General features: G+C 41.4%; 11 protein-coding genes across 11 annotated transcripts; 4 read left to right on the top strand and 7 right to left on the bottom strand.

The window, feature by feature from the left end:
- Positions 1–809: 809 nt before the first annotated feature.
- On the top strand, positions 810–7,756 carry TOT_010000346 (DNA polymerase I; the record flags this gene model as incomplete). Its single annotated transcript, XM_009690885.1, has 9 exons — positions 810–1,187; positions 1,242–1,590; positions 1,740–3,116; positions 3,460–4,665; positions 4,846–5,106; positions 5,167–5,403; positions 5,497–5,772; positions 6,007–6,699; positions 6,954–7,756. The coding sequence occupies 9 exons, from the start codon at positions 810–812 to the stop codon at positions 7,754–7,756; spliced, it is 5,580 nt and encodes a 1,859-aa protein (XP_009689180.1).
- A 192-nt stretch (positions 7,757–7,948) lies between these two features.
- Positions 7,949–9,261, bottom strand: TOT_010000345 (conserved hypothetical protein; the record flags this gene model as incomplete). The annotated part of the gene is made up of 4 exons (XM_009690884.1): positions 7,949–8,021; positions 8,098–8,170; positions 8,380–8,448; positions 8,478–9,261. 4 exons carry the CDS (start codon positions 9,259–9,261, stop codon positions 7,949–7,951), a joined length of 999 nt encoding a protein of 332 aa, XP_009689179.1.
- Positions 9,262–9,647: 386 nt separating this feature from the next.
- Positions 9,648–11,081, top strand: TOT_010000344 (uncharacterized protein; the record flags this gene model as incomplete). The annotated part of the gene is made up of 2 exons (XM_009690883.1): positions 9,648–10,374; positions 10,474–11,081. The coding sequence occupies 2 exons, from the start codon at positions 9,648–9,650 to the stop codon at positions 11,079–11,081; spliced, it is 1,335 nt and encodes a 444-aa protein (XP_009689178.1).
- Positions 11,082–11,661: 580 nt separating this feature from the next.
- Positions 11,662–14,056, top strand: TOT_010000343 (conserved hypothetical protein; the record flags this gene model as incomplete). The annotated part of the gene is made up of 3 exons (XM_009690882.1): positions 11,662–12,616; positions 12,831–13,756; positions 13,964–14,056. 3 exons carry the CDS (start codon positions 11,662–11,664, stop codon positions 14,054–14,056), a joined length of 1,974 nt encoding a protein of 657 aa, XP_009689177.1.
- Positions 14,057–14,526: 470 nt separating this feature from the next.
- TOT_010000342 (deoxyuridine 5'-triphosphate nucleotidohydrolase) lies at positions 14,527–15,054 on the bottom strand (the record flags this gene model as incomplete). Its single annotated transcript, XM_009690881.1, has 3 exons — positions 14,527–14,589; positions 14,624–14,760; positions 14,790–15,054. The coding sequence occupies 3 exons, from the start codon at positions 15,052–15,054 to the stop codon at positions 14,527–14,529; spliced, it is 465 nt and encodes a 154-aa protein (XP_009689176.1).
- A 466-nt stretch (positions 15,055–15,520) lies between these two features.
- TOT_010000341 (conserved hypothetical protein) lies at positions 15,521–16,363 on the bottom strand (the record flags this gene model as incomplete). The annotated part of the gene is made up of 1 exon (XM_009690880.1): positions 15,521–16,363. One exon carries the CDS (start codon positions 16,361–16,363, stop codon positions 15,521–15,523), a length of 843 nt encoding a protein of 280 aa, XP_009689175.1.
- An 83-nt stretch (positions 16,364–16,446) lies between these two features.
- Positions 16,447–20,150, bottom strand: TOT_010000340 (conserved hypothetical protein; the record flags this gene model as incomplete). Its single annotated transcript, XM_009690879.1, has 4 exons — positions 16,447–16,541; positions 16,967–18,475; positions 18,506–18,793; positions 18,902–20,150. 4 exons carry the CDS (start codon positions 20,148–20,150, stop codon positions 16,447–16,449), a joined length of 3,141 nt encoding a protein of 1,046 aa, XP_009689174.1.
- Positions 20,151–20,523: 373 nt separating this feature from the next.
- TOT_010000339 (tRNA (guanine-n-(7))-methyltransferase) lies at positions 20,524–21,679 on the bottom strand (the record flags this gene model as incomplete). Its single annotated transcript, XM_009690878.1, has 7 exons — positions 20,524–20,628; positions 20,771–21,016; positions 21,049–21,117; positions 21,148–21,326; positions 21,362–21,397; positions 21,431–21,545; positions 21,587–21,679. 7 exons carry the CDS (start codon positions 21,677–21,679, stop codon positions 20,524–20,526), a joined length of 843 nt encoding a protein of 280 aa, XP_009689173.1.
- A 240-nt stretch (positions 21,680–21,919) lies between these two features.
- On the top strand, positions 21,920–22,297 carry TOT_010000338 (small nuclear ribonucleoprotein f; the record flags this gene model as incomplete). The annotated part of the gene is made up of 4 exons (XM_009690877.1): positions 21,920–21,937; positions 21,987–22,077; positions 22,121–22,226; positions 22,258–22,297. The coding sequence occupies 4 exons, from the start codon at positions 21,920–21,922 to the stop codon at positions 22,295–22,297; spliced, it is 255 nt and encodes an 84-aa protein (XP_009689172.1).
- Positions 22,298–22,418: 121 nt separating this feature from the next.
- Positions 22,419–23,681, bottom strand: TOT_010000337 (conserved hypothetical protein; the record flags this gene model as incomplete). Its single annotated transcript, XM_009690876.1, has 7 exons — positions 22,419–22,620; positions 22,683–22,866; positions 22,988–23,104; positions 23,146–23,224; positions 23,255–23,425; positions 23,460–23,576; positions 23,619–23,681. 7 exons carry the CDS (start codon positions 23,679–23,681, stop codon positions 22,419–22,421), a joined length of 933 nt encoding a protein of 310 aa, XP_009689171.1.
- A 423-nt stretch (positions 23,682–24,104) lies between these two features.
- TOT_010000336 (ATP-dependent RNA helicase) lies at positions 24,105–25,973 on the bottom strand (the record flags this gene model as incomplete). Its single annotated transcript, XM_009690875.1, has 11 exons — positions 24,105–24,372; positions 24,404–24,541; positions 24,572–24,649; positions 24,682–24,880; positions 24,970–25,047; positions 25,078–25,248; positions 25,280–25,397; positions 25,429–25,553; positions 25,584–25,643; positions 25,673–25,765; positions 25,802–25,973. 11 exons carry the CDS (start codon positions 25,971–25,973, stop codon positions 24,105–24,107), a joined length of 1,500 nt encoding a protein of 499 aa, XP_009689170.1.
- Between the last annotated feature and the right edge of the window lie 411 nt (positions 25,974–26,384).

Raw genomic sequence — 26,384 nt, 5'->3', positions numbered from 1 at the left:
AATCTAGAAGATGAACTTTTCTTCTTTTTTGACATATTATATAAAAAAAGTATTCAAACAATCAATATAAATATATGTAATATATTGAACAAAAATTTTATTTAAAAAACTACAAAATACAAAATACACATATAAATTATGAAGATTAAAAAATGATTTCTAATCTATTGTTCACCACTAGTTATACACACAGTAAAACATTTATATTCAAGTATTTAATTACAACAATTGTCTTATGTTATTTAAAATCCTAATTTATTATATAAAATAAATGGAATCTATAAGTTTGTATGTAGGTTGTGATAAATTAATGTATGTGTAAAGGGATAAAACAATATTGATATAATATAAACAGTATTATTTGATGATATTGGTATTTTAATTAACAGAAAATTATAAAGATAATTTTTAATATTAATTTATAAATCAATTATCAACCAATTTGTTCCCAATCATTATGGAATCCAAATTATACACCCCATTGGTACAAATATGTATTGATATTACGATATTAGAGTTTTAACGTATATACCGTCCAATATGAAATAAAGCAATTTGTCATTTTAGTTAGCTACTTTAATTTGTATCCCACCATATTAAAATCTAGTGGTTTTGGATTCCTTACACATTTCAACTTTAATATATTATTCCAATAATCATGTTTATTCATGTCTTTCAAAACAAATTGCAGTTTCTTTGTTGTGTATTTTGTACAATAGCCCTGTAAATAAATCAAATGAAGCTTGTTTCTTTGATATTTGTATTAACACATTTTTATAATATATATTTGTTAAAACAAATGTTGATTAATGGAAGCAAAATGTCATAAAAATCACATATATACTGAGCCTGCTTGTAAAAGAAACGATTATATAAGCCGATCATGTGGAATCTTAAGACTAATAGGCAGGTATAAGGTTGCTTTTCTTTTCTTCTTGACAAGATTAATACTAATAAGCTGTGTAGTACCTAGGTTCTCAGAATGTATAAGAACCGATAGAATAAATTCCCAATTTCTCAGTAAAATTAAAACAGAAAATGTTAATTCTTGTAATATTTGTAAAATAGTCGATAGTCCACTGGAAAGTTTTGGTAAACACTCAAGATATAAAATGAGTAAACTGAGTAGATTGAAACCGTATTGTGCAATCTCAAGATTGAAAAGACTTAATCGCAACTATTTATTTGTAAATAATATAAAGGCACAAGACAGTTTAAGTAATACAAGTAAAATAAATGAGTTGGAAAATTTGAGTAAAATTAAATTGAATCGCATATTGAAAGCCTATGAGCCACAAGGCCAAAACTACGGATCGACGTATCAGTCGAGTTATACAGTTGGCCCACAGAGTTACGGGCCGAGTTACGGACCGGGTTATGCACAGTCACCAGGTCCCAGAGAGGACTTTTACACGTTCGTGTCGAGTCATTATCGCAACATGGGAGAGGACATAGTGGAGTACCTGAACAGGAAGAAGATAGAGTACACGGAGTCGCCTCTTAAGTACACGCTGAAGTTCTGCCCATTCTGCCCACCTCACAGATTTAAGTCGGACAACCTGTTCAAGCATGAAATATTTAAAAATTCAGGTACGAACTTTAAACAGGTTTTAATTGCATTACACACACTTATATACAATAACATACACAACATATATATATAACATACACACAGTTTTATAATTGATAATAACATACACACAGACATATAATTAATAATAATTAATTAATCAATTTAGGGAATTCGTACTGCCACAGATGCGGATACAAAGGAAGTCTGTTCGATTTTAAGGCGCACATGGGTGACCTGCCAGGAGCATTTGACCTGGCGTCAGACCCGATCAGTAGCCCATTCGGACAGAAAAAAATGCCGAAGGACCCAGAAGTGACAATAGAAGATGTGAACAAGTTCGAAGATAACCTGTACAATAACCAGGAGTACAGAGTAGTGTACGAGTACCTGACGAAGACGAGAGGAATAAAGCCGCAAGTGCTGAGAAAGTACCACGTGGGAGCAGGAACATTTAAGTTCAAGTCAATGACAGGAAAGCTGGAGCAGGAGAAGTGCGTAGTGTTTCCATGGCTGATGAGCCCAAACACAAGGTCAAGCGTCATCGGAGGAGACATAGAGAACATGACTGGACAGTCAGAAGACCAGAGCGGGTCCGAAGTGTTTGACTACAACCAGGCAGGGTCGGAGAAGCTGATAGTTAACAGAATAAAAGTAAGAAGCATATACGACAAGGGGAAGATGAAGATACTGCCGCGAGGAGGAACTTGGGGAATGTTCGGAGGGCACCTGATCAAGGAGGCGCTGGAGAAGGACTCAATAGTGCTCTCGGAAGGAGAGTTCGACGCAATGAGCATATTCCAGGAAACAGGAAGAGTAGCAGCGTCACTGCCAAACGGAGCGAATTCGCTGCCGCTGGCGCTGCTGCCGAAGCTGGAAAAGTTTAATCAAATTTACCTGTGGATGGACTTTGACGCAGCAGGACAGTCGAGCATATCGCACTTCGCAAACAAACTGGGAATACAGAGAGTGAAAGTAGTGCATCCAATAAACACACCAGCAACGACACAGGCAACGGGAGCAGCTGGGTTAGATAAAACACAGGGAAGTAAAGGAAAGACGAAGTCAGCAGTTGAAAAGGGAGTGAAGGGCAAGGGGCAGGTCAGTACAGGAGGTGGAAACAGTGCGGATGGCACTGCAGCAGAAGGGTCCACGGGAGCGTTTATAACGAAGAGCATGAAGGACGCAAACGAAGTGATGCTGAGCAGGAGCGTGGACATGGAAACGTACTTCAAAAACGCAACAGTGCTGAGCCACTCGCAGATACTGAGTTTCAATGACATCAGGCAGCTGGTGTACAACGAGCTTAGTGACCCAATAAGCACCTGCGGAATCAAGAGCATAACGATGCCAGGGCTGTCTAACCTGCTGAAGGGACACAGGAGAGGAGAGTTGACGGTGTGGACAGGGTCAACAGGCTCAGGGAAGACGACGCTGCTGTCGCAGCTGTCCCTGGACTACTGCCTCCAGGGAGTGTCGACGCTCTGGGGGTCCTTTGAAATCAACAACGTGAGGCTGGCGAAGACGATGCTGAGGCAGTTTTCAGGTACACGCAGTATTTAAATGGATAGATATGAATGGACATATTCTCTAATTTATGATATATAACCGATATATTCAGTTACCAGTTATACCTTAATGGATAGTTAAGTAACCGATATATTCAGTTACCAGTTATACCTTAATGGATAGTTAAGTAACCGATATATTCAGTTACCAGTTATACCTTAATGGATAGTTAAGTAACCGATATATTCAGTTACCAGTTATACCTTAATGGATAGTTAAGTAATTGATGTAACGGCTAGTTAAGTAACCGACGTAAATGGGTAGATAAGTAACTGAGCAGATGCGTAGTTGTTTAATCAAGCAAATAAATAATGTATCAGGGAGGAACCTTGAAAACAACTTAAACGAGTTCGACTACTACGCGAATAAGTTCAACGAGTTGCCGCTGAGGTTCCTGAAGTTCCACGGAAGCACGAACATTGACATTGTTCTGGACGCAATGGACTACGCAGTGTACGTGCACGACGTGCAGCACATCATCATCGATAACCTGCAGTTCATGCTCTCAAACTACTCAACGCCGTCAGCAACGTCAGGTCACGGAGGAAGCGGGTACAGTAGCGTGAAGGACGTGTATGAGTTGCAGAATAGAACGATTGAAAAGTTCAGAAGGTTCGTAACGAATAAAAATGTGCACCTGTCACTGGTGGTGCACCCGAGAAAGGAGGCAGATGGAATACAACTAGGCCTGTCGAGTGTGTTCGGGTCAGTGAAGAGCACGCAGGAGGCAGACAACGTAATAATACTGCAAAACATACTGAATGAGTCAAGGTGCATTGACGTGAAGAAGAACAGGTTCGCAGGGCTGCTGGGCAGAGTGTACTTCAAGTTTGATCCAGTCTCACTGACAGCACAAGAGTTTAAAGTAACGGAGTACTTGAATGAATACATAACGAACGGCGGCAGTGGAGGTGGTATGAGTAAAGTGTCGAAGGCTAAAGCTGGCGGTAAGGAGCAGTCAAAGAGTGAACTAGGAGCCAAGGGAAACTATGAGTACAGAGACAAGGTGATACTGAGTAACTATAAAGTGGGACCAGGCGCAACTTCACCACCAAACAAGGAGTTTCCAACTAACTTAAACGCCGTACCAGCAAACAATACGAGTAGCGGCAGCAGTGCAAATGTAGGTACCGTAGTAACAGGATCTAACAAAGGAACGAGTGCACCGAGGATGAATGCAACGGGTTCACCAACGTACACACAGACAGCATCAGCAGGGTCACCATCAACATACACAACTACATCATCAGCAGGGTCAGCATCGCAAGCAACAAGCAGTTATAGGCCGTTTGTGGCAACAACAATGAACAGCACATCAAGTAGCGGATCACCATACAACAATTACAGAGAGAGGGAAAGGAATAACATAGGATTGGTTGGAATAGACCTGTTGAACCTGAGTCCAGTGAGTCAGCAGATAAACAAAATTATACAGTCAAACTATAGTACATCAAGCGGAACTAGCGCTGATGCAGGTAATGGAACCGCAATGGAATTGAGTGGTGATGACAACAAGCTGAGTAACAGTGGTGATGCTACGATAGGCAGTGATAATAAGGTCCACAGCGTAAATAACAATGACAATACTGCTGGTAGTAATACCAACAGCCTCAATAGCAGCCTTAACAACAACAATATTAACAGCCTTAACAACAACAATAACAATAACAATGTTGTTAATGGAGTGAGTAGTGTTACTGATGAAGCTAATGAGCCACAAGGAGATGGGAAGAAGAAGAGAGGAAGGAAAGGGATAAAGGAAGGGACAGCTGATGGAGAAGAGCTGGGAGACTGCCTGAGGATGAGAGGAATAACAATAAATAAAAACAGCAGCATAAAGGAAATGAGGGAATTTGTAAAGAAGAATGGACTGGGAGAGTTGGTTAAAACAGCAGGAAAAGGATTGAAGAAGGACACGATCTACGAAAACATAAAAGCAATCATACCAAAGTCAGCAATAATAACAGGTGGAACGTCAGGATTGGGAGTAGGGGACGCGCCATCAGGAGTGACTACACCAACCGAAGCATCGGCATCACCATCAGACTACGGAGGGCAATATGAAGGAACTGAAGTAGATGGGATGAAGGAAGGGGCTCCCGGCGAGGAAGTGTATCCATTTGGAATCAGTACGAGTGAGTCCCTGATGAGAAAGGAACACCAAAGAGTAATGGCGAGCACGGAAGTGGAACAGTTTAAGCTTAAGTACCTGACGAAGTTACCAAAGTCACTATACCCAGAGAAGGATCAGAAAAGAGTAACAAGTGAGGAAAGGAATCAAGAAAGGAAGTTGGTATTGAAAGGAGAGGAAAAGGAAGGTGGAGTGGTACTAGGTAACGAGTTACGAGAACACAAAGAAGAGGAGGATTTGGGAGTGGAAACAGACGTGTACTACAGTGCCAGTTACGACCCACTGTTGATGGATGGAGTGATATATGTGGATGATTGGAAGAAGTTGGAGTCAATGGAGCCGCTTTTTAGAAGGGTTAAGTTGGTGGGAGTTGACATAGAGACGACGGGGCTGGACTACAACAACAATAAGATAAGGCTGATACAGATATCATCGCCGAATCAACCAACAGTGATACTTGACCTCTTTAAAATAAGAAACAACACAGTAGCGAGTGGCCCTGGTACAGATGCTTCTAGTGCTGATACAGCCATGGGTGCTGATGGTACGGTTAGTGCCACGGGTACTTATACAAATGACACAGGCATTGATGGTGCTAGTTCTAATTCCAACGCTGATACGACCGCCAACACGGGCCTTGAACAAAGTACAGTAAACATTGGGGCGTCACAAGAGGTGGACGATGAACACGTGATGCTGAGGTGCAATTGGCTGAAAGACATATTTAAAAGCGCAGAGGTCACGAAGGTGTTCCACAACGGAAAGTTCGACATTAACTTCCTGAGAGTGTACGGATTCGAGTTCGGAGGAAAGATCTTCGACACGATGATAGCGAGCAAGATACTGGTGGCGAGCAGATACATAAGCTGTAAGCTGACGCACGTGTCAGAAAGGTACCTGAACATCGTGCTCGACAAGACGCAGCAGTACTCAGACTGGTCGACGCTGCAGCTCTTCGAGGAGCAGCTGCTCTACTCAGCGAGAGACGCGTTCGTGCTGCTGCCGCTGTACGTGATTCTGGAGCACCTGCTTAAGATCAACAAGCTCTCGGACATAGCGGAGGTGGAAAACAAGTGCATCCTGGCGACCTCGGACATGGAGTTGAACGGAATCGAGGTGGACAAGAGGAAGCTGGAGGCGCTGCAGAATGAGCTGATGGAGGAACACACGCAAATATCGGACAAGATGCACCAGCAGCTCGAGGAGGAGGACATTAACCTGAACTCGCAGAAGCAGCTGCTCGAGAAGCTGCAGGAGCTGCGCATCATGGACAAGAGCAGGAGGAAGCTGATAAGCGACACGAGCGAGGCGACGCTGATAAGGAACGCCTCGAACCCGATCATAGCGACGCTGCGCGAGTACCGCAAGGCGAACAAGGCGCTGACGGCGTTCACGCAGAAGCTGCCGAACCACATCAACGAGCAAACAAGTAAGTTCTTGTTAGTTGTGTGTGTGTGACTGCTGTCATTGAAAGTAGTGAAACTATTGTTATTGTTGGCAATACTGCCAATAGCATTATTATTGATATTAGTATCGCCAAAAGCAAAACCTTTACCATTACCATTACCATTATTATTACCATTATTATTACCATTACCATTACCATTATTATTACCATTATTATTACCATTACCACTACCACAAAAATAACAATTATACCAACACACTAATACAAAATTGCAGATCGAATATACCCAAACTATAATCAGCTGGGCGCGGAAAGCGGCAGGTTCAGCTGCGACGGGCCGAACCTGCAGCAGGTGCCGAGGGAGAAGAAGTTCAGAGAGTGCTTCGTGGCCTCCAAGGGGAACAAGTTCGTGATAGCGGACTTCTCGCAAATCGAGTTGAGAATAGCGGCGGAGATAGCAAATGACGCGAAGATGATACAGGCGTACCAGGAGCACGTGGACCTGCACTCGCTGACAGCAAGCATACTGAAGAGCAAGAGCATCGAGGAGGTGACGAAGGAGGAGAGGCAGCTGGCGAAGGCAGTTAACTTTGGACTGATCTTCGGAATGTCAGTGAACGGGCTGAGGATGTACGCAGAGACGGGCTACAAGGTGAAGCTGTCGCAGCAGGAGTCGAAGGAGATATACACGTCCTTCTTCAACAACTTCAAGGGCATCCTTAACTGGCACAACTCGGTGAAGAACAGCAAGCCGACGATGGTGAGGACGCTGGGAAACAGGCTCTCGGTCTTCGACTCGTTCTCGTTCACGCGCTCACTCAACTACCCGGTCCAGGGCACGTCGGCGGACATAACGAAGGAGACGATGGCGCGGCTGGTGGACCTGGTGAAGCCGCTGGACGCGAAGATAATAATATGCATCCACGACGAAATAATACTCGAGGTGCCGGAAAGGAACGCGCAGAAGGCGCTCGACATGCTCATCGACACGATGGTGAAGTCGGGGGAGAAGTATCTGAAAAAGGTGCCGGTGGAGGCAATGGGCTCAATAGGCGACTCATGGGCAGACAAGGAGTAATTGGAACACAAATAAACACTACCGTTAAACGTATATGCCACTGTTATACCTAACGGACATGTATGTTGTGTATACGATTGCCTGTACGCACATGTTTGCGCGTATATGCAACGAATATATGTGTAACGTGGTGATATTAGATTAGAATCTGGTGCTAGGTTGTACCGTTCCATGACTTGATTAAAGTTTGTATTATGAGCTCTGAAAGAAACCTATTCCTAGGACCTTTAGAGCCGATTTTATCCGGATGAAAAGTGAGTAGAGCCTTTCTACGCAATGAGTGTGTAAGACTGGATCTAAGTAGGTGTAAATACCATACACGAGGAATACGTAAAACTAACTTGTAGTATTTTTTAATCGAGTCCTTATCGCCAACGAGCAAACTGAGTGGCATGGGCTCCCATCCAACATCCTCTAACAGTACCTGAATATAATAGTTAGGGTGGGAAGTTAATAGTAAATGAGTGACTAATGCCTATAGATCAATAATAGTAATGAAAGTAATAGCAGTAGTAATAGTAGCAACACTAATAGCAGTAGTTATTGTAACAACACTGATAAAAGTAGTTATTGTAACAACAGTAATAAAAAAAATACATTTTGCAATGTTGATAAGAGAGAACGAATGTCCTTTAATTTACCATCAGAAGTAAGAGACCACTTGTCAATCATTTCATTAATCTCATCCCTGTCTAAGAAAATTAAATGTGTAAAAACAAACCTGAAGGTAATAATGGCTCATCGATTGCAACTTTAGTTTTAGCTTCAGTTATAGGAGCGGCGAATGATGTATCAATGACACTATCATATTTAGTGGTTGTACTGATAAAATCAGCTATGTTTGTGTAAGTATCATTTGAACGCTTGTACGATTTATTAGATAAATAGACCTTTATGTATATTTTATTGTCAATAACGCGAATGGGTTCATCTAAATTGGCATAAACCCATACCAAATGAGTGTGTTTCCTTTCTTCTGCACTCCTAAGTGAACTAAATCTAGACATCAGAGTGTCAATTTTAAAATTTTTGGAAATGTTTGAAATGTTAAAGCCCCTTGTAGTTGATTCCACACTCGGGTTGTTGCGATTTACTTCGTTATTATGTTCATCGAATATGTTTGGCCTCGTACCAGACCGTCCTAGGTAACTTTTGGAATAATTACTACGAGTCACGTTAGATTCTTTCATCAAAGAGTCCAAATTGACAGGATAAGGGAATAAGGAATCCAATGGAACAAGAACCTTGGTGAACATAACTGATTCAGAGTGACATAAGACATGGCTAAGATTAACCAAAACGTCATAAACAGAAAGAGAATTTTTACAATCAACCAGTGTACACATAAAATCAGAATTTGAAGAATCCCGGTCCTCATAATGCAAACCTTGAGAATCATAAGAGGAATGTGTACAAGCTGATTCAGATGCTGATTTTGGAAACTCAGGTGTGACTATTTTATAATAAACTTTAATTTTATCAACTAAATAATCTCCATTCGACATCCTCTAAATTGAAATAATTTAAAATAGTAATGTGTGTATTAAAAAAGTTAATAATTCAATTCTTAAATTTTAAATGAAGATTAAGAGCGTGTGTTTATAATATACAGGTTGAAGAAGAAAAAGGTAAAAATCTAATGAATATAACAAACAAATTTAAAATAATCATATTAATTCCAATTTAGAATTAAAATAAAGAGATTGATAAATTTGTTAGCGATGATACATACTGGTAACGAATACACAACATAACTACAAACATTTATATTTATTCATTTGTATTTATTAGTGTATAAAAGAATGGGAGTCCTTAGAATTCTAAAATTTGATATAGATATTTCTTTTTTTAACTTTTGGAGCTGATCTCTCAAATCATCGTTGCTTATCAAATGGGTTCAGTGGAACATACTCTACAAAACTCAGTGTCAATAATTGACATGAGTGACTCAGATGACCTTGGAAACATGTTTGAAAAGCTTGTGAGCCGACATAGTAAATTTACGAGGGAGTTTGACAAAAATATGGAGATTTGTGTGACGCACCTGAAGAAGCTGAGCGAAAACAACAGCAGTAAAACGATAAATTTGGTTAACAGCCTGTACAACGTAGACCTGAAGGCGGCCGATCTCGAAAATTTAAAAGAAACGTACGAACTGTGTCCAGTGTGTAAAACGACGAGGCACGCGCCACTTAATTTTGACCATCCAACGCCCCCGATGAGGAAGAGCACATCGCAGCGCATGGTCGACTATATGGAGTTTGTGAGACCCCTGAAAAACTCAAACAGTAGGCGCTTCTTCTTTGACTTTAGACACAGTATTGTAGACTCCCCGAGGCCGCAAGAAATAAAAAAGGAAGCGTCACGAAGGTTCACACACCAAGGAATATCAGACTATTTTGTATTTTTAGTAAACCAAATAGAGACGAGAAGATCTGGGCTGTTCAGAAAATTCTCAATAAACACAGTCAAGGGAATATGGACGAGGTTTTTTGACTTTTTCATGAACGTGTTCCCGCTGTTCCACATAACCAACTTCACAAACCTGATTATAGTGCTACAGTGGTTCCTTTTGCTATTCAGAGTGCTGATATATAGGAGATTCACGACGGTCATAGGTAACAATTGACTTATTAAGTAGTGTAAATAATAATTGCACACTAGGCAATTAGTTATGTTATACAATAATAAAAGAAGCCACTAAAAGAATAATTTAGATATTGAGGTTGAAAGCATCAAGTTCGGAGCGTTTAGTGGTAACCTGTTGAAGGATAAGATGGATGTGCACAGAGTAATAACGTCGACGTTCTTCCACAACTCGTTCGCACACCTCATTGTTAGTACAATGATGCACCTGAGATTCAGCGCAGTCTTCGAAAAATTAAACGGAATCATAGTGACGGTGCTGGTGTACCTGACGAGCTCAGCATACGGAATGATAGGAGTGTGCTGGCTGACGCCGTCGACGATGCAGGCGAGCGGGTTCGCAGGAGACTGGGGAGTGGCAGGAGCACTGCTCAGCAGGTTCTTCCTCTTCCCGTACCTGATACACAGAGAGTTCCACAACGTAACCAACGTAATCGTGAGCTACATCTGCCTGTTCTTCCTGAAGACAATCGGAAAGGGAAGCTCAATAGTAGTGTCAGCACACCTGCTGAGCTGCATAGCAGGCCTGTGTATGGGAACAATGATCAACATAAGGTCAAAAACAAACAAAATCACGGGCCACAAAAGACTGATGATAGACTTTGTGTGCTCAGCGACACTGCTGGTGGTGCCAATATTCTCAGTGTTCATGCTATTCCTGGGAAAAATGGGAAAGTAAACATGTACAATAAATTTTAAATGGTAGTATGGACTATTCAAAGCAAAAACAAGCCCCAATCGTATGCCACGTTCTCTTGTTGGGTTTCAAGATTCCAAATACACTCAAGGCAATTTTGAATCATAATATTTTAATATTTTATTACACAACGTCGTAATTTTGAATTTTAAATTATTTGTGAGTTGGCTATAATTCATAAAACTTGTATAATATTAGTTGTTAGTATTGGTTTCAGAATTCTGAGTCAATATTTACAGAGCAAACTAACTCGAAACTAAGATTTATTGCTCGAAACAGTATTTAATACTGGTTTTTAAGGTGATATCATTGTCATCGTTGTGTTAATTTCTTAAATCACATAATAAAAGAACATACTAGTTACACATTTGTAAATAAAAGCATTAAGATTTGGCAAAATACATGAAGTCTAACATAGATCAGATAGACTTAATTTATTGACTGAGATACAATCTTTAGAATTTGGGATTCTCGGAAATAAATAGGTTAATATAAAGATTTGAATGAATCAACTGAATCTTCACGGATTTTAATTATACATTCTAATAGTGGATTGGTTCAAATGACTAATCAAATTCTGATTAGCAAGGGCTCGTCTAACCATCTGACGTCGTTTATTTGCACCTCGTTAAGCCAACTTACAGGGCCAGACACACGAGATGGATCTAAAGCGAAATCGGCAACCAAATCGCCCAAACACAAACACACAGCTAGCAAAACACAAGCCACAGAAGGTGCAGCATCCGAAAACAGTGAAACATCGCAACAAAAGATAACAAAACCCACAGAACAAAGCGCAATCCCAGATGCACATAAAAAAAAACTTATGAAGAGCATCGAAAACAGTTTCGAAAACGGAATCAGAGACTTCACAAATGCAGCATGGGCGTACCTGGATATTCCAGAGGATGAGTACATAGGGTACGAAAGAATGTACTTCTTTAACCTGCTGTTCGGGCCAGAGAACAGGAAGAGGAAGTTGTTCAATAGACTGAGGACGAGGCAAACGAGCGTCGGATCAAGGAGTAAAACGAGCAAGAGCGCAAGCCCGTCGGAACAGAGCACGCCGAATAGCGCAAACACGTCGAGCAAGAGCAGCAAGCAGTTCAACATAAACATGAACTACTACAAGAAGACGGAGACGATCAGGGACGACATAGCGTACCACCTGGAAAATAAGCTGACGACCACGTGCGCGTCCTTTTTCGCGAGGCACGGGCTGGTGGTGAAGGTGAGAAGGCTGCCCATCGATGCAGAAGGCGCCGCGAGTCCGGCGAGCAGGAGGACGCCGAGGTACTACGGAAGCACGTCGTACCCGTCCTACCACTTCATATCGAGGCAGCGGCGACACATAGTGGAGCAGATACTGAGGTCGAGGTCGTTCTTTGAGACGGAGTACAACTCGTGCACGGAGCTGAGGAACTTTAGGTCGCCCTTCCTGCTCTTCGAGCCGCACACAAACTTTCTTAAGTACCTCCAGGACATCAAGAAGGACCTGAACGACGAGGATTTTACAGGTAAATTTGTGTGTTTGACTGTGTAACTGCGTAAAATGAGTAGACTACTGAGCTTAGATATTTATGCATTTTGATATGTACGTGTGTATGTATTTATGTATCAGTCATATGAAGAAGTATGCACACACGTATTGATATGTATGTATATATAGTAGCAGCACACATATGTATTTGTGTATGATTAACTAAGGCATTTGATAATGAAAACACATAGGACTGTTTATATCACTTAACACACTGCCGCATACCGCGAAAACGGAACTGGGAAGCGTGAAGAGAAGTAAGCTGGTGGCATGGTGTCTGATTGAAATATTGTCGAACAACGAAAGGTGCCTCAACTGCCTGTGGGTTAACCCGTCGCTGTCAGCAACGGGAACGACGGACCTGCTGAGGTCGTTCATCCCGTTCATCATGGTGACGTCGTTCTCAGTGAGGCCGCCGAACATAGACACGAGCTTTAAGAAGATATTCTACATATGGCTGGCAGACTTCGACCACTTCCCAAGGCAGGCGCTGATACTTATGACGAGCCCGTACAGGTTCGCGCTGGAGAAGCACTACGACTACTCAGACGAGTACCAGCACCACACGTACGTGAGTCTGTCCTCGCTGTACAGCAAGTACCTGTACGAAAACAACGTCGACGAGTACTTCTCGTTCGGAAACATGAGCATGGGGAAGGAAACGTCACCAGATGGAGACAAGTTCACAGAAAACACAAGTACGAACACGGCGGAAGGAGCAATGATAAACAGTTACATCACCACAGAAATGATATCGAACAGCGATAGCGAAGAAGACGACTCGGAAACAGATGAGTACATGGACTTGGTATACAAGAAGTACCTGAAGGAGTACGCGATCTACAGAAAGAGCGAAGTGAAGACGTGCCAGTGCCACAGACACGCGGACTGGAGCGACGTAGACAAGGTGGTACTCTCGTGCTCAGAAGACATGATGGTCGACTCGATACCGAGGTGGCTGCAGCTGATAAGAAAGTACTCCTCGTACCTGGAGGAGGACATAGAAAACATAGTCAACGAGAAGCAGAACGAGATAGAAAGCAGCTACGAGATTAAGGCAGCAGAGTTCGCAAAGCTGGGCAACAACGAAATACAGGTATTGTGTAAGAGTTCATTGGTTAATTAGCCACAATTGTACCGGTATTTAAGCGTTAGGATATTAGCAACATAGTAATTACAGTAATAGAAAATAGCCTTAACTATAGTAGCAAAATGGCAATTATGGTACAAGTATTACTACTGGAATTTATGATAAGTGATATCCCTATAACAAATATGAATAGGATTTACTGGTAAACTTGTATGGAAGTAAGTGGAGTTGTAGACTGAAGCTGAAGTACATAAGAATTTTAAAAGACGAGGAACAGAAACAGAAGCGCAACATGTCACCGTCAGAAAGCGAGCACAGAAGAAATAAGCGATCTAGCTTGTAATATATATGCACATTTATGAACGTGTATTTGTGTATATATGCGAATACAGATTTATGAACGTGTATTTGTGTATATATGCGAATACAGATTTATGAACGTGTATTTGTGTATATGTGTTTATATTCATGCGTGCGAATATATTAAAACAGACACTTGAACGCATATGTACTTAAATTTAATGTTGATGATGTATACGTGTTGTTGACGATATATTAACATTGTTGCGAATGTATACATGGTGTTGAAAGTTTATTAACATTGTTGAAAGCTTATTAATGTTGAAAGTGTACACATGTAAACACATTCATGAGTGTGTAAACAAACATAGAAAAACAGAGGAAAAGTAAGTGAAATAGTGTAAAATTACGATTATATTAAGCTGTTTTATTTAAAACAGCCACAATGCGAGTTATAATTTAATTAATCGGCGGTAAACAAGGTGGTGAGTGATGTACTACCTGCCAGTAGAACCAAAGCCTTTGCTGCCACGGACAGTCTCGTCTAGCTCATCAACAACCTAAAAATAAAAAATGATGGATCAGAAAGAGTACCTTGAAGGTAATCTCCTTGCCGTCATAGGAAACCATTTGAACAAGACGGTCACCCCTCTTTATGGTATAGGGAAAGTCCTTAATGTTGTCGAGAGAAAGACGCAATTCGCCACGGAATTGAGCGTCAATGACGCCAACTGAAAAAGATGATCATGGCAATGCATACCTGAGTTGGAAAGCCGCAACGGAGTCTTAGAAATGCTGCTCCTGGGAAAGAGGAGCCATCCGACCGACTTGCCGAGCATACCGTTTTCGAGAGTCTCGAAGGCGGAAACGCGAATGCCGAGATTGACAGTCACAGTGTGGTGAGGCTCAATGGTCTGGTCCTCGATACAAAAAAGATCCAGGCCAGAGTCGCCCTCATAGAAAGATTTGTGATCGACATATAGGCTCTTGACATCGTCGTTGCTAGGCTTAAGTAAAACGTGCATCCTCCTCGCAGAAAATAGAGTACAGAGGCGCCTGAGTGACCTGATTTTGTAAATTTAAAATTAAAACGACAACAGCAACAATGATGAAATACATCTACGACAATATAGGGTGTGTGATGTATGACAGTGTTTTAAAATAAATGTTTTAAACTTTAATTTTTAGCGTTAAAGTAAAATATGTAGATGTTATGTATTAAATTATGCAAAGTCATTTAGATTTTTTAAATATTAAGGGCTTAGCAGTTTTTTGGCTACTATAAAATGGTGGAAAATACATACACAAACACAAGAGTTAAACATGCTATCATTTACAATTAAACATTATTATAGGTGTTCCAGGGTTATTTGACTGGAATCTTTAATAATATTAGGAATTTGGGCTGTTTCAAATACTGCTACCGTGCACATTCTGAAAACGCCCAGATTTAAATTGGCTCAGGCTATCTGAACGCTTAAAATAACTAATTTACAATGACTTGAACTTGTTATAAAGAATATCTTTTTCGTCTTTTTCGAACTGCTTTGTTTCCTCGTCGCTACTGTCACAACAGTGGCCGTGCACCCTCCTGTTGTACCTGTCCTCAGAGCTGCTTCTGACCTTTCTTCTGGCGCACTTCGCTTCATCGTCGATGGTCGTGTTAGATAGGTTTGAAGTTAGCTCGGCTATTTCATTGTCCAGATCATCGTCAAGATCGTCGTCCTCATCGTGATTAGGCTCCTGGTTAGTGTCTTGCTCTGTGAATGTATGCTCCACGTATCTGGACTTAATTGGAATGGGCTCCTCGGAAGAGCTGTCGCTGCCTTTGGCTCTCTTTCTGCGAGCTCCACTTCTGGTCAAAGACCTCGACTTTCTCTCAAAATGTACACTTGGCCTCCTTTTTTTGGTGGATTTAAGTGTATCGGATTGATGGCCTTTTTGGGCCTGCGCGCCGGAATCTTCGCTTTTACGTGGCTCATCTTTGGCCTTATTGGAAGATTCCACTCCATTCTTGGGCACAAAATCGAACCGTCCATGATCGTCAACGTTAAGCTCTAGTCCTTCACGGTTCAACTGTGATTCTATGCTCGAATGTGTACGGGCGTACTCTTTCTTCCCTTCAGAGCCGTGGTCGGACTTGGATCTTTTTAGCTTCTTCCTGGGATTGTTCTGCTGAATAATATAGTCTTCAAATATGCTAATGAACCTCTGTACCTCGCAATTTATCGAATCTACCGCCTCGCGGACTTCCTCAAGATCCTCGTTCTCGTTTGAAGTACAGGCGAACTTAAGCAGCAGTAAGGCGCCGAGAGTTACGAAAGTGGTATTCATCTTTGTGATCACTGTTAATTTTAACAAAAAATGTATTTTGAATAAAATATTCAAGTACCTATGGGGGACTGAGATTTAAAGATCTATTCTAGCAGTATACGCCATCTGTAATAATTGTATTCATCTGCATAGATTCGCTTCAACTCATATAGGTTGTGGAAAGAACCGTTTTTAGAATCTCAAACAATTGAGCCTGTAAAAATACCATCCTTTTAAACTTCATTCTTCCTTCTATTTATTATTTGTGACAAAACACTCTTCAATGTCTTTCTTTTTAACATTTACATTTCAATTTTAAGGGCTGAACGAGTTATAAATGGTTTTCTTGATCTTGAATCCATTATACAATTAATAGATCCAATTTATTTTAAGGCCAATGTGTATATATAGATGCGCCTTCTGTTTATACAAACGATGTGCAATCTTGCAGTCGTATGATTTTGTGAATAAAAACAAGTAAATGAGGAAATAGTTGCCTTCTTTGAGGCCTCGTATCCACGTAGGTGTGTAAAACAACATTAAGTCTGTAAAGTGAGGTAAACAGAACAGATTTATAACTAGAGGTTGAGTGTGTGGGCGTTAAACGTTGTGATCGCAACTAACATATTGTGCACGCGGATTCCTCCTGTTTCGGAGGCTCGGGGCGTCTGCTGCGACGTGAACGGATTCTTGTGGGCCTCGGCGACCTCGGGTCGGTGATCGGACGGCCCGACTCGTCGAGCACTTCGCCCTCGTCGGCCGTGTCAGTGTCGCTCTCGGTCTCAGTGTAGCTCTCGACGACGTCCTGGGGCTCAGGCAAGATCGGCAGGATCGGCAGACTGGGAATCATGTCCTCGCACTCCATGTACCCGTGCGTGTTGGCTGCGATGTAGTACTGCAGAAACGTGTCCGGGTATATCGTCTTGCGCACCACGCGCGTCTTTCTCACGTGCCTCTTCTTCTTGACCTCCTTTTGCGGCTTATTTTCTGGAACGGCCGCCGCGCCCCCTTCTGCCTGCTGAGCTGGCGCACTGGGTCCCGGCTCCTGCGCAGGCAGCCTGTTTTCCGAGTCCTGATTCGCCGCGGCACCCTCGCCTAAGCTCACCGGACTGTAGCGTTGCATTTGGTAGATGGACTGCGTCTCATTCGTCACCGACATACCGTAACTCTCGACACCCATCGGCGCTGCCACTGCTCCGAGAGCAGGCTCAGGAGCACCGTCGTTTTCGCTTGAGCTCGTTGGAACTGCGCCTACGTGGTAGCCTCCCAGTTGCTGCTCCTCATTCTGGGACAGGAGCAGCCTTTTGGGCGGCGAGCTGTGGTTGGACGGCTCCAGGTGCGGTTCAAACTCGGAGCCCCTCTGGGACTCTCCCTGCTCGAATATGGGATCGTTCGGGGGGAACACCAGCGGCTGCGTGCTCTTCGGGCCTCGTATGCACAGGACGTGGCTTCCCCTGGCCTCCTGGTCCTCGGGCACCGACTGATCCGACTGCTGAGTCTGGTAAGACTGTTGCGCCACGTACCGCTGCTGCGGCTCCTCCGAGTGATAGATCTTGCGCGATTGGTATGACTGCTGCAGGTGGTAGAACTGATGCGACTCCGGAATCACTCCGTACCCCTTTACGCATCCCGCCGACTGCTGCGCGACGCTATACGAGGCTGGGATTTCTGCCCCGCGCACTCGCTGGTATCCATTGTTCGATTCCCGCTGGTCCCATTCGGGCCTTATGAACTTCTCAATTTCATTTATGATTGAAAGCTCGGGCTCAGCCAGGTAGTCAGTGTCTTGCGTTCTGCCTTCAAACTGTCCTGCTTCCCTTTGCGGCTCCACTGCTGGAGGTTCAGTGTTTTCGGTCGCCCTCTCCGTCGCTTCCTTCGCTTGATCGGGCACTCTCCGGTCTTCTTTGGTCGAGCGCTTCCTTCTGGATGAACTTCTTCTATGATCATTGTCTGAGGCATCCAAGTGGCAGTCCACATCCTCTGCGCAGTCCTCCAAGTTTTGGCTTTGCGGGTAGTTTCTCAAAAGATGCTGGTCTTCTAAGTAATTCGGGTATTCCGATTCTGGCTGATACATTGCCGCAAATCGTCTATTTCCGTAGTTTGTTCGGTGATATTCGGGGTTTTCCTTGCCTCCTAAGGTATCATTTCATTTTTTGTCGTTACCTGGTCCTATTATTCTCGGCCTGTTCAACACTTCTAGTGATGTCTGTGTGATCATTGCTCCCCTTTGGTGATGCTTTCCGTGGCTTCCTTCGTCCTCTCTGAGGTGCTTGTCCTTATCGCGACTCGACTCTCCTGACCTTTCTGAATGCCTACTCCCTGTTCCGCTGCTGTGTCCACTGCTGTGTCCACTGCTGTGTCCTCTGGTGTGGCCACTTGCTTGGCTTCTTCCGCTACCCCCTGCTGAGGCCCCTCCTTGTCCTTGTCCCTCGTCTGGTTTATCGTCATCGCCTGACTTTTTATTTCCGTGTCCCTTCCCCTGGGACTTACTCTTACTCCTACCCTTACCTTTTCCTTTTCCTTCTTTCTTTTCCTCTTTCTCGTTCTTTTCTTCCTGACTTTGACTCTGCTCTACTCGTTCATCGTCTGTAAAAAGTCTCCCTTCTCTTGAAGTATCTTCATCGTTACCTTCTTCTGGCGTATTGTTATTTGTTACCAACTTCCTGGGTATTCCTTTTCTAGTGTCCCTTTTGAGCATTTCTTTTTTTTTCATGAGTTGTTCGTACTTCGCCCTCATCTTTTCTTCTGCTACCAGCTCCACCAAAACTGGGTCGTGCATGAATCGTATTACCTCTACTTCCTCCGAACCAAGGTTTTTATTATCGTAATGCTGAGTTCCGTCTTTTGTAATGTAAACAGTTGGAAACGGGTTTTTCTTGAGCATTTCCTCAAATGAATTATACGTAAATACCGGATTTCCGGGTTTATAGTATGAGCTTGGCTGTTCTTCCGGGTTTTTTTCCGTTGCCTCTTGACTCCCTGCTTGTGAGTCTTGTTCTTTTGCCTCTTGACTTCCACCTTGTGACTCTTGTTCTTTTGCGTCTTGAATCCCAGCTTGTGACTCTTCTGGTTTCGAAGTGGACGTCATCAGTACTTTTTCCTGAAGTTCCTTTTCTCTTCTTCTTGCTCTCTCTTTCAGTGGCTCTGGTATTTCAATAAACAACTTTTGCCTTTCTGGCCACGGGTGCGAGGGCCCTCTTGGGATCAGATTGGTGTGCGTTATTACTGTCGCATCAGCTCTGTACTCTGGAAACGCATCTGACTTAACCGTTTTATAAATCGTCTTACTGCTATGCACGTGGTAGAATATCTTCGTATACGTGTTGTACAGGTACCTTCTGAAGCTATTTTCTTGTTTCGCGAACATGTGGATAATCATTTCTCCCTTCACTGGCTTAGTGAAGACCATGTACATGAACTCCTCAACTCCCTTACTTTCCCACACCTTGTACATTCCTCTGAATATCCTTCTGACCGAACCCTCTACTCTTGGAGTGAGCCTATAATATGTGCAGTTGTCCACCTTGTACATTTGCAGGTGCAGCTTGTCGTGGTTGTATGTGAAGAAGAGCGCTTCTTCGTCCACGGGTTCATTCGGTATCGGGATTCCGAACATTCCTGTCGAGTGAACTTCCATCGATTCCGGGCCCTCGAAGGCGTAGCCGTCTTCTTCTGACCCTCCTAGTGCTGCCACACTCGGTATCACCCTTACGTCTACATCCAGGTACAGTGTTGTTAGTGGATTTGACTTAACGAGGTTTATACAGCCCAAATAAACGAGAATTAAGTGTCTAAGTTTTACATCCATTTTTACAGATACTAATAATCTGAGGAGAATATGTGTGGGGAGTAACAGTGAAGATTCCTATTAAAATCTTGCCTTAAAACCCCAATTTTCAGATCACGACTTCGTATCTTCGTTGGAAGATTCCGACAATGTGGTCATCATCTCAACTTAGCCATATTTTTTAAAGATCTCTCATAATTTCCAAAGTCCCTCATAAATGTGTAAAAATTTAAAAGTGTTTTCTTAAACCATCTACTCCAAATTCACATTCCTTTTTTACCTCTTTTCATCTTCTTTTAGATTAAGCTTTAATCTCCCAATTATATTCTCACTTATTCTTTGTGGTTCTTGTGTGTAATAGATCATTAACTTTCATGATCTCTGCGATGTTTTTTCATTTTCTATAGTACACTTCTTTGTATATTGTAACTTGGTTACTCGAGTTCTTCTTCCCTTCCTCAGTTTCTTTATCAAAGTTTATGTAACATTCATCCTTTTCCTGTATATATATTTTTACATTATCCGGCTAACTTTTTTAAATTATTTGAATATAGTTTATTTAAATTGTCGTTGGACATAATTATATTGTTTGTATAGTTAAAATAACATCCAGCAACTAGTGTAGTTGTATCTGTGATTACCTTTTCTGAACTGGGCAGTGATTCGAACAATGGGTGTTCTTCCAGCGCGTTCTCCATCCATGTATACAGATCATACACATCGGTAACTAAGAATAAATTTAAATTTACTGACACACCTAGGTAAAGCCTTCCGCCCTTTTTCAGCACGTATGCGTACAGGCTTAGCAGCGAGTAGTTTATTATTCTCCTTCGCCAGTTCGACCTTTTGAAGTGCGGGTCTGGGAAGCAGAAGAACATCTTCTCCAGCTAACAGTGATTTCATTCACCTTTTCACTAACCTGGCTTTTCCCTATGTAGTTTGGCAGGAACTTCATCGAGTTCGTTCTCACCACCGATATGTTCAGGTACTATAAATCATTAACGGACTCCGTTCTTACGTGCCCAGGCTTCTGTTGCCTCAGGGATACAATCCTCTTTCCCACGTAGTTCGTTACTTTGTCTCTTATTTCCATTCCTAGTGCCAGTTTTTCCGGATAGAGCTCTGACAAATACACTAACAGACCCCCGTATCCGCATCCAACGTCCAACATGGTCACTTTGGGCGCTTTTCCATAGTCTGAGAGCAAATTCTCAGTTTACACTTACACATACCTATTGGAACGGTGTATTCTTCCGGAAATTCCGACGCTGTGTGTTAATTATTAATATTTGTTTACTTACTGTTCAGCTCAAATGGTCCATCCGATTCACAGTCGTCAGGGTATCTTTTGAACCAATTAACATACTGTGGATTAGCAGGGTATTGTATAAAACTGTCCGATAGAGGGTTGCAGTGCTAAACGTTAAACTAATGTTAGTTGCGATGTGTGAACTTACTGCGCGCTGGCGATAAAGATACTTTTTTGGCAAGTCGACAAACTGTTTGGGACTGCTATATTTAATTTCATTATCCGCGCAGGAGTCCGACATTGTAGAAGACGAATTTTAATATGACAAAACTATAGTGAACCATCAAGCTTATTCATATACATAGTCTGGGGGATAAATGAAATAACTTTACTTGATAAATTTAAATTAAAAACACTATCTACATCCTATTTGTGACTTATGTATGTATATTTTATTACTGTAATAAGTAGAATATTGTTCTTTATTCGACCTATATTGAGATTTTAATTATATGTATTTTATTGTTAAATATTGATAAAGATGGTGGAATCCAAAACGGTAAGTGCAAAATATATTTGTTTTTGTTTATTAACGACTGTTTTTTCAGGCCGGGGCTCCATTGAACCCGAAACCGTTCCTAACAAGTCTCGCCGGCAAAGCCGTGGTCGTTAAACTCAAATGGGGAATGGAATACAAAGGTAAGAGCTCAGAATCCTTTTATTTAACCAAACGCATCCTTAGGAACCCTCAAATCGTTCGATAGTTACATGAACCTGCAACTTCAGGACCCCGAGGAGTGGGAGAACGGGGTGTTAAAGGGTAAACTGGGAAACGACATTCTAATCAGGTAAGTTTCGAGCTGAAACAGCAGTATTCAGGTGCAACAACATGTTATATGTGAGGGAGAATACTGGGTAACACGAATGCCGCCCGGCCACCTTTCTCAGCTACATACTCGTGTAATGCAGACCCCCAAACAGGAAATCGGAGGCCCAGTTACCGAGCTTAGCAGGAAGATGTGTAACGTTAATTTAATAAATTAAAGCTGTACTTCGTTATGCACGTACGCGTAGGACTTGAGGACGTCGGAGAGCACGAACCTGAGCGCGAACTGCTGCCAGGAGTGCTTCCCCCAACGACTCTCGTAACTCAAGTTGAGGTACACGTTCTTGTCACGGTTGACAAACATGCCCACCTTCACCTCGTCAGTCAGCTTAGCCTCCATCGCCAACTCACATTTCCTAAAAATCCAGGTTAACCAGAGTTAAAATAAAGGCCAAGCAGGGTTAAAACAATGACCTACTTGGGATTTGAGTGTAAAATCGGCGTAATGGTCAGGTTGTCCCTCTTGAGCACAAGGCAGCCCCTGTACGACAACTTGTTGTTTTTATCCAGCACTACTTCCAACTTAGGGGTAACGTTAACGTGTTTTCCAAACAACTTATACAAATTCTCAAACCTTTGTATCAACTCGACGGTCTTTTCGCCTAAAACAGTAGTGTGATTGCACCAAAAGGGGCGCCGTTACTAGTATCAATAAATAGTTAACTGACTTCATAATATAATATAATAAAGTATTATACAAATGAAATGTGTAATAGCACGTACTTGAACGGAAGTTGTATGATGTTCCCATTAGTGAATTGCGATATTTAAGAACAAAATCAAGCCTCTTCAGCAGATCCTCAGTATTAACGCTAATCTCCTTCAAGTCACCACTCAAGCCTGAAAATCAATTTCCAATCATGCTAACTGATCATAAGTACCTCTCAGTGTAACCTGCAATGTCTTTGGAAGATCAACTACAAAGTTGGAAGTGGCGGAGAGGTCGTTGTTTAGTTTAACCTGAAGTGAATTGAGAACGGGGTCACGTACCGTATAGTCCAAAGTCAGCTCGTTAAGCTCAAGGAAGTTTCTCTGCAGTCGGGGCTTAACAGTCGGGTCCAGCGTCCCCTCGTTCGAATACATAACTGGAGGAAGCGAGTCCTCTGACTGTTTCAGGTGCACGTTCAAAAGACTGTTGCCGAAGTCAAAATTTTTCTTCAACTGCAAGATCGTGAGCAACGCGAGTCCAACTTACTTCTAATTTATGCACCGTGTTGTTGTGTAAAGACAACAGAGAGTTCGATAGATTCTTCACCGTCTGGACACACGTATTACAAGTGCTGTTTATTGAACGCAAGGGACACTTGTTGTTCTAAAATGAGTGGTTAAACCGGGATGGCGCGCAAAAACTTACAACATTCTTCATGGCGACGGCCGAATGAATGAATAAAAGTAAGAGCGTTGATGTGATTCTCATGGTGTAACACTAGATGAATTAAAATTAAGGCCACGGGTATTTCAAAATAAAAATGGTAGTGTTAAGGTGTTCGGATTGACTCGTTAATGGAGTGGAAGGTCGAAGAATCTTCAATATAAAAACTGGGCAATCTAACGAACTAGCATCATTAGACAGAACCCTGAAAGAAAGACAATAACACTGAATAGTAAATTAAAAGATGACAATCTGATACTCTAAATTGGCCAAATAGTCTGTAAAGGCTAGTGAGCGTTTACACACTTTACTACAACTAATCCATTGTGGTGCTTGTGTGTTCAATGAAACTAACTAATTATACAAAAATCCAAACTTAGAATAAGATACAACGCCACAAACACTAACTAATTGGTATTTAAATTGATCTTGGATTGAATATATATGTTTACGTTAGAGATTAAACTATTATGAATCAATCAAGTACCAAGACTCCTTTAACTCCGAATGATATTTTATTTTACCAGAAGACTCCAAATCTAGGCATTTTTCGCCATTCTCAACCAATTTTGGATATATTTCCTTTAATTTATTAGATTTTTGTTCACTCATCAGCCCATTGGGGTCAATGTTGTTTATTTCACTCCTTTCGACCTTTAACTTATTCATAAACCTGTTGTAGTTCGTTTGGTCCTTCTTAGATACGAATACGTAAAGGTTCCCCTCATTGTTTGCCCTAAATTTGCGTCTATTCTATGTTAACTTACCTTGCAGTCCGTCCTGCTCTGTGTATATATGTCGATAGCCTGATTGGGACGTCGTAGCTTACTACAACAGTTGTGTTTGGAAGGTCTATTCCCCGCGATGCCACATCTGAACACAGCAGGCAAATTTTGCCTTCTTTTCTGAAAACTGGTTAAACATATAGTTCATACTTATAAGTGTTCATCACTCTATTCCGGTCCTTTTGCGATAATTTAGAGTTAAATTCCATGGCCTTAAAGTTGCTTTTCCTAATAAATACTTTGTTGTGAAGCAAACCTACGTTTGGTGGACATATATTTGCAGTAACCTGGCTATTGTGTGACAGGTGTCAACCTTAGAAAAGAAGACCAAAACGTTCCCAGACTCCTTTTCAAAAAACAAGAAGTTCAACAGCTTTATTAGAACAAGAGGTCTCGATCTCTTAGATGTGGAAATACAGTTTTGTGTTAAGTTTTTAGGTAATTTAAAAATGATTTCATCTAACAGTGAATTAGATTGTGTATGAAACAATGTTAAAATTAATATTTTTGCAATACTATAATTAGGTCTATAGCTTGACTGTACGTACCTAGTCTGAACAAAATTGGCCTATTCAGATCCAATGTGTCGATTTCGTGTGACTTTAGGGGCACTGTGGCTGAAACAACTAAACTAAATTGAGATAATATGACAATACGGATTTTTTGGGGAAGACCAGAACACTGATTCGATTCACTTCTCTTCAAAGTGTTAACCAAATCAACGACCACGTTAACCCATTCAAATAACGGTTGGTTAAGCATCAAGTCCACTTCCTCAATAACAATCCACTTGAGGTGTGAAAACGTGTTATAAAAGTGGTTTTTATCTAAAATATAAATTAATTACAAAGTAATTACCAAAGTCAATGAAGTATTCGACGAGAATTCCAGGTGTCGTAATTGCGATATGAGGAGGATCATTCAGAATTGTTCTGTGGTACTTGATGAAGGACTTATCTCCATAGAAGAGTCTGACCTAAAATTTACATTTAAAAATACAAGAAAACCTTCAAGCCGTTCCCTTTGAGGTCATATGTTAACGGATCGGAGTCTATGAACCAGGAAAACACCTCGTATATTTGTTTCACCAGCTCCCTGCTGGGAGCAATTATAAGAGCAGAGAGTCGATTCTCTAAGCGTAATGACTATGAACTTCAAATACCTTTCAAATTCAAGATATTATTAATTAGCGGTAGCACGTAACAAAGTGTCTTGCCCTGGCCTGATCAGGTATATTAAAAAACAACATACCGGTGGGAGCCGTAATGATGAAGTCGCACGAAAAAACAGATAATCTATCCTTGTATGTGTTGTTAAGGAGAAGAGGAATGATCTTCTCTTGAACTAAATGAAAGATTTGTATATTAAGTGGCACAATACTAGGAAAAAATTCAGTTATGTGTTTATCCTTTATCACCTTTCTCACATAACGGTGAAAATTCCATTTTTTCAGGAGTTTATCACAGGAAAGGCCAGAAGACTCGTTACTATAGCTGGAAACCCTGTATGCCCACAGAGGGTTCTCTTTTAAATCACTCAAAACAGTATTCATTGACAAAAATTGTGGACGAAGCCATTGTATTATATCAATACACACTTTGTATTATATTGGAAAAAACAAGTTAAATCAAATCAAAAAAAGCATAAAAAAGTAAATTGAACGCAAATTAAATTAAAAATGAGGATTGTGTAATTTATTGGAGACAATCAGTAGTGAGAATTTAGTAGTCCCACAAAAAGATTTTTTCATTATGTTTTTTACATTAATAAATTTTTTACTCAACTAATATTTAATGTAAAATATTTGAAGGCTTTATATAGTCCATTCTTGTAAAAAATAACTACAAAAATAGTTTGTTTGTTAAATATAGCAACGTAATTTTTCATTAATACAATATTCAATTACCAGTAAATATATCTAGTTTATTTGATTGTAGCACCCCTGTAAACATAATTGAAAAAA

This window comes from Theileria orientalis, chromosome 1 (genome assembly GCF_000740895.1).
Source record: "Theileria orientalis strain Shintoku DNA, chromosome 1, complete genome".
NCBI classification, from domain to species: Eukaryota; Apicomplexa; class Aconoidasida; order Piroplasmida; family Theileriidae; genus Theileria; species Theileria orientalis.
The sequence above is the reverse complement of the archived record's forward strand: the minus strand, read 5'-3'. Positions and strand labels throughout refer to the sequence as shown.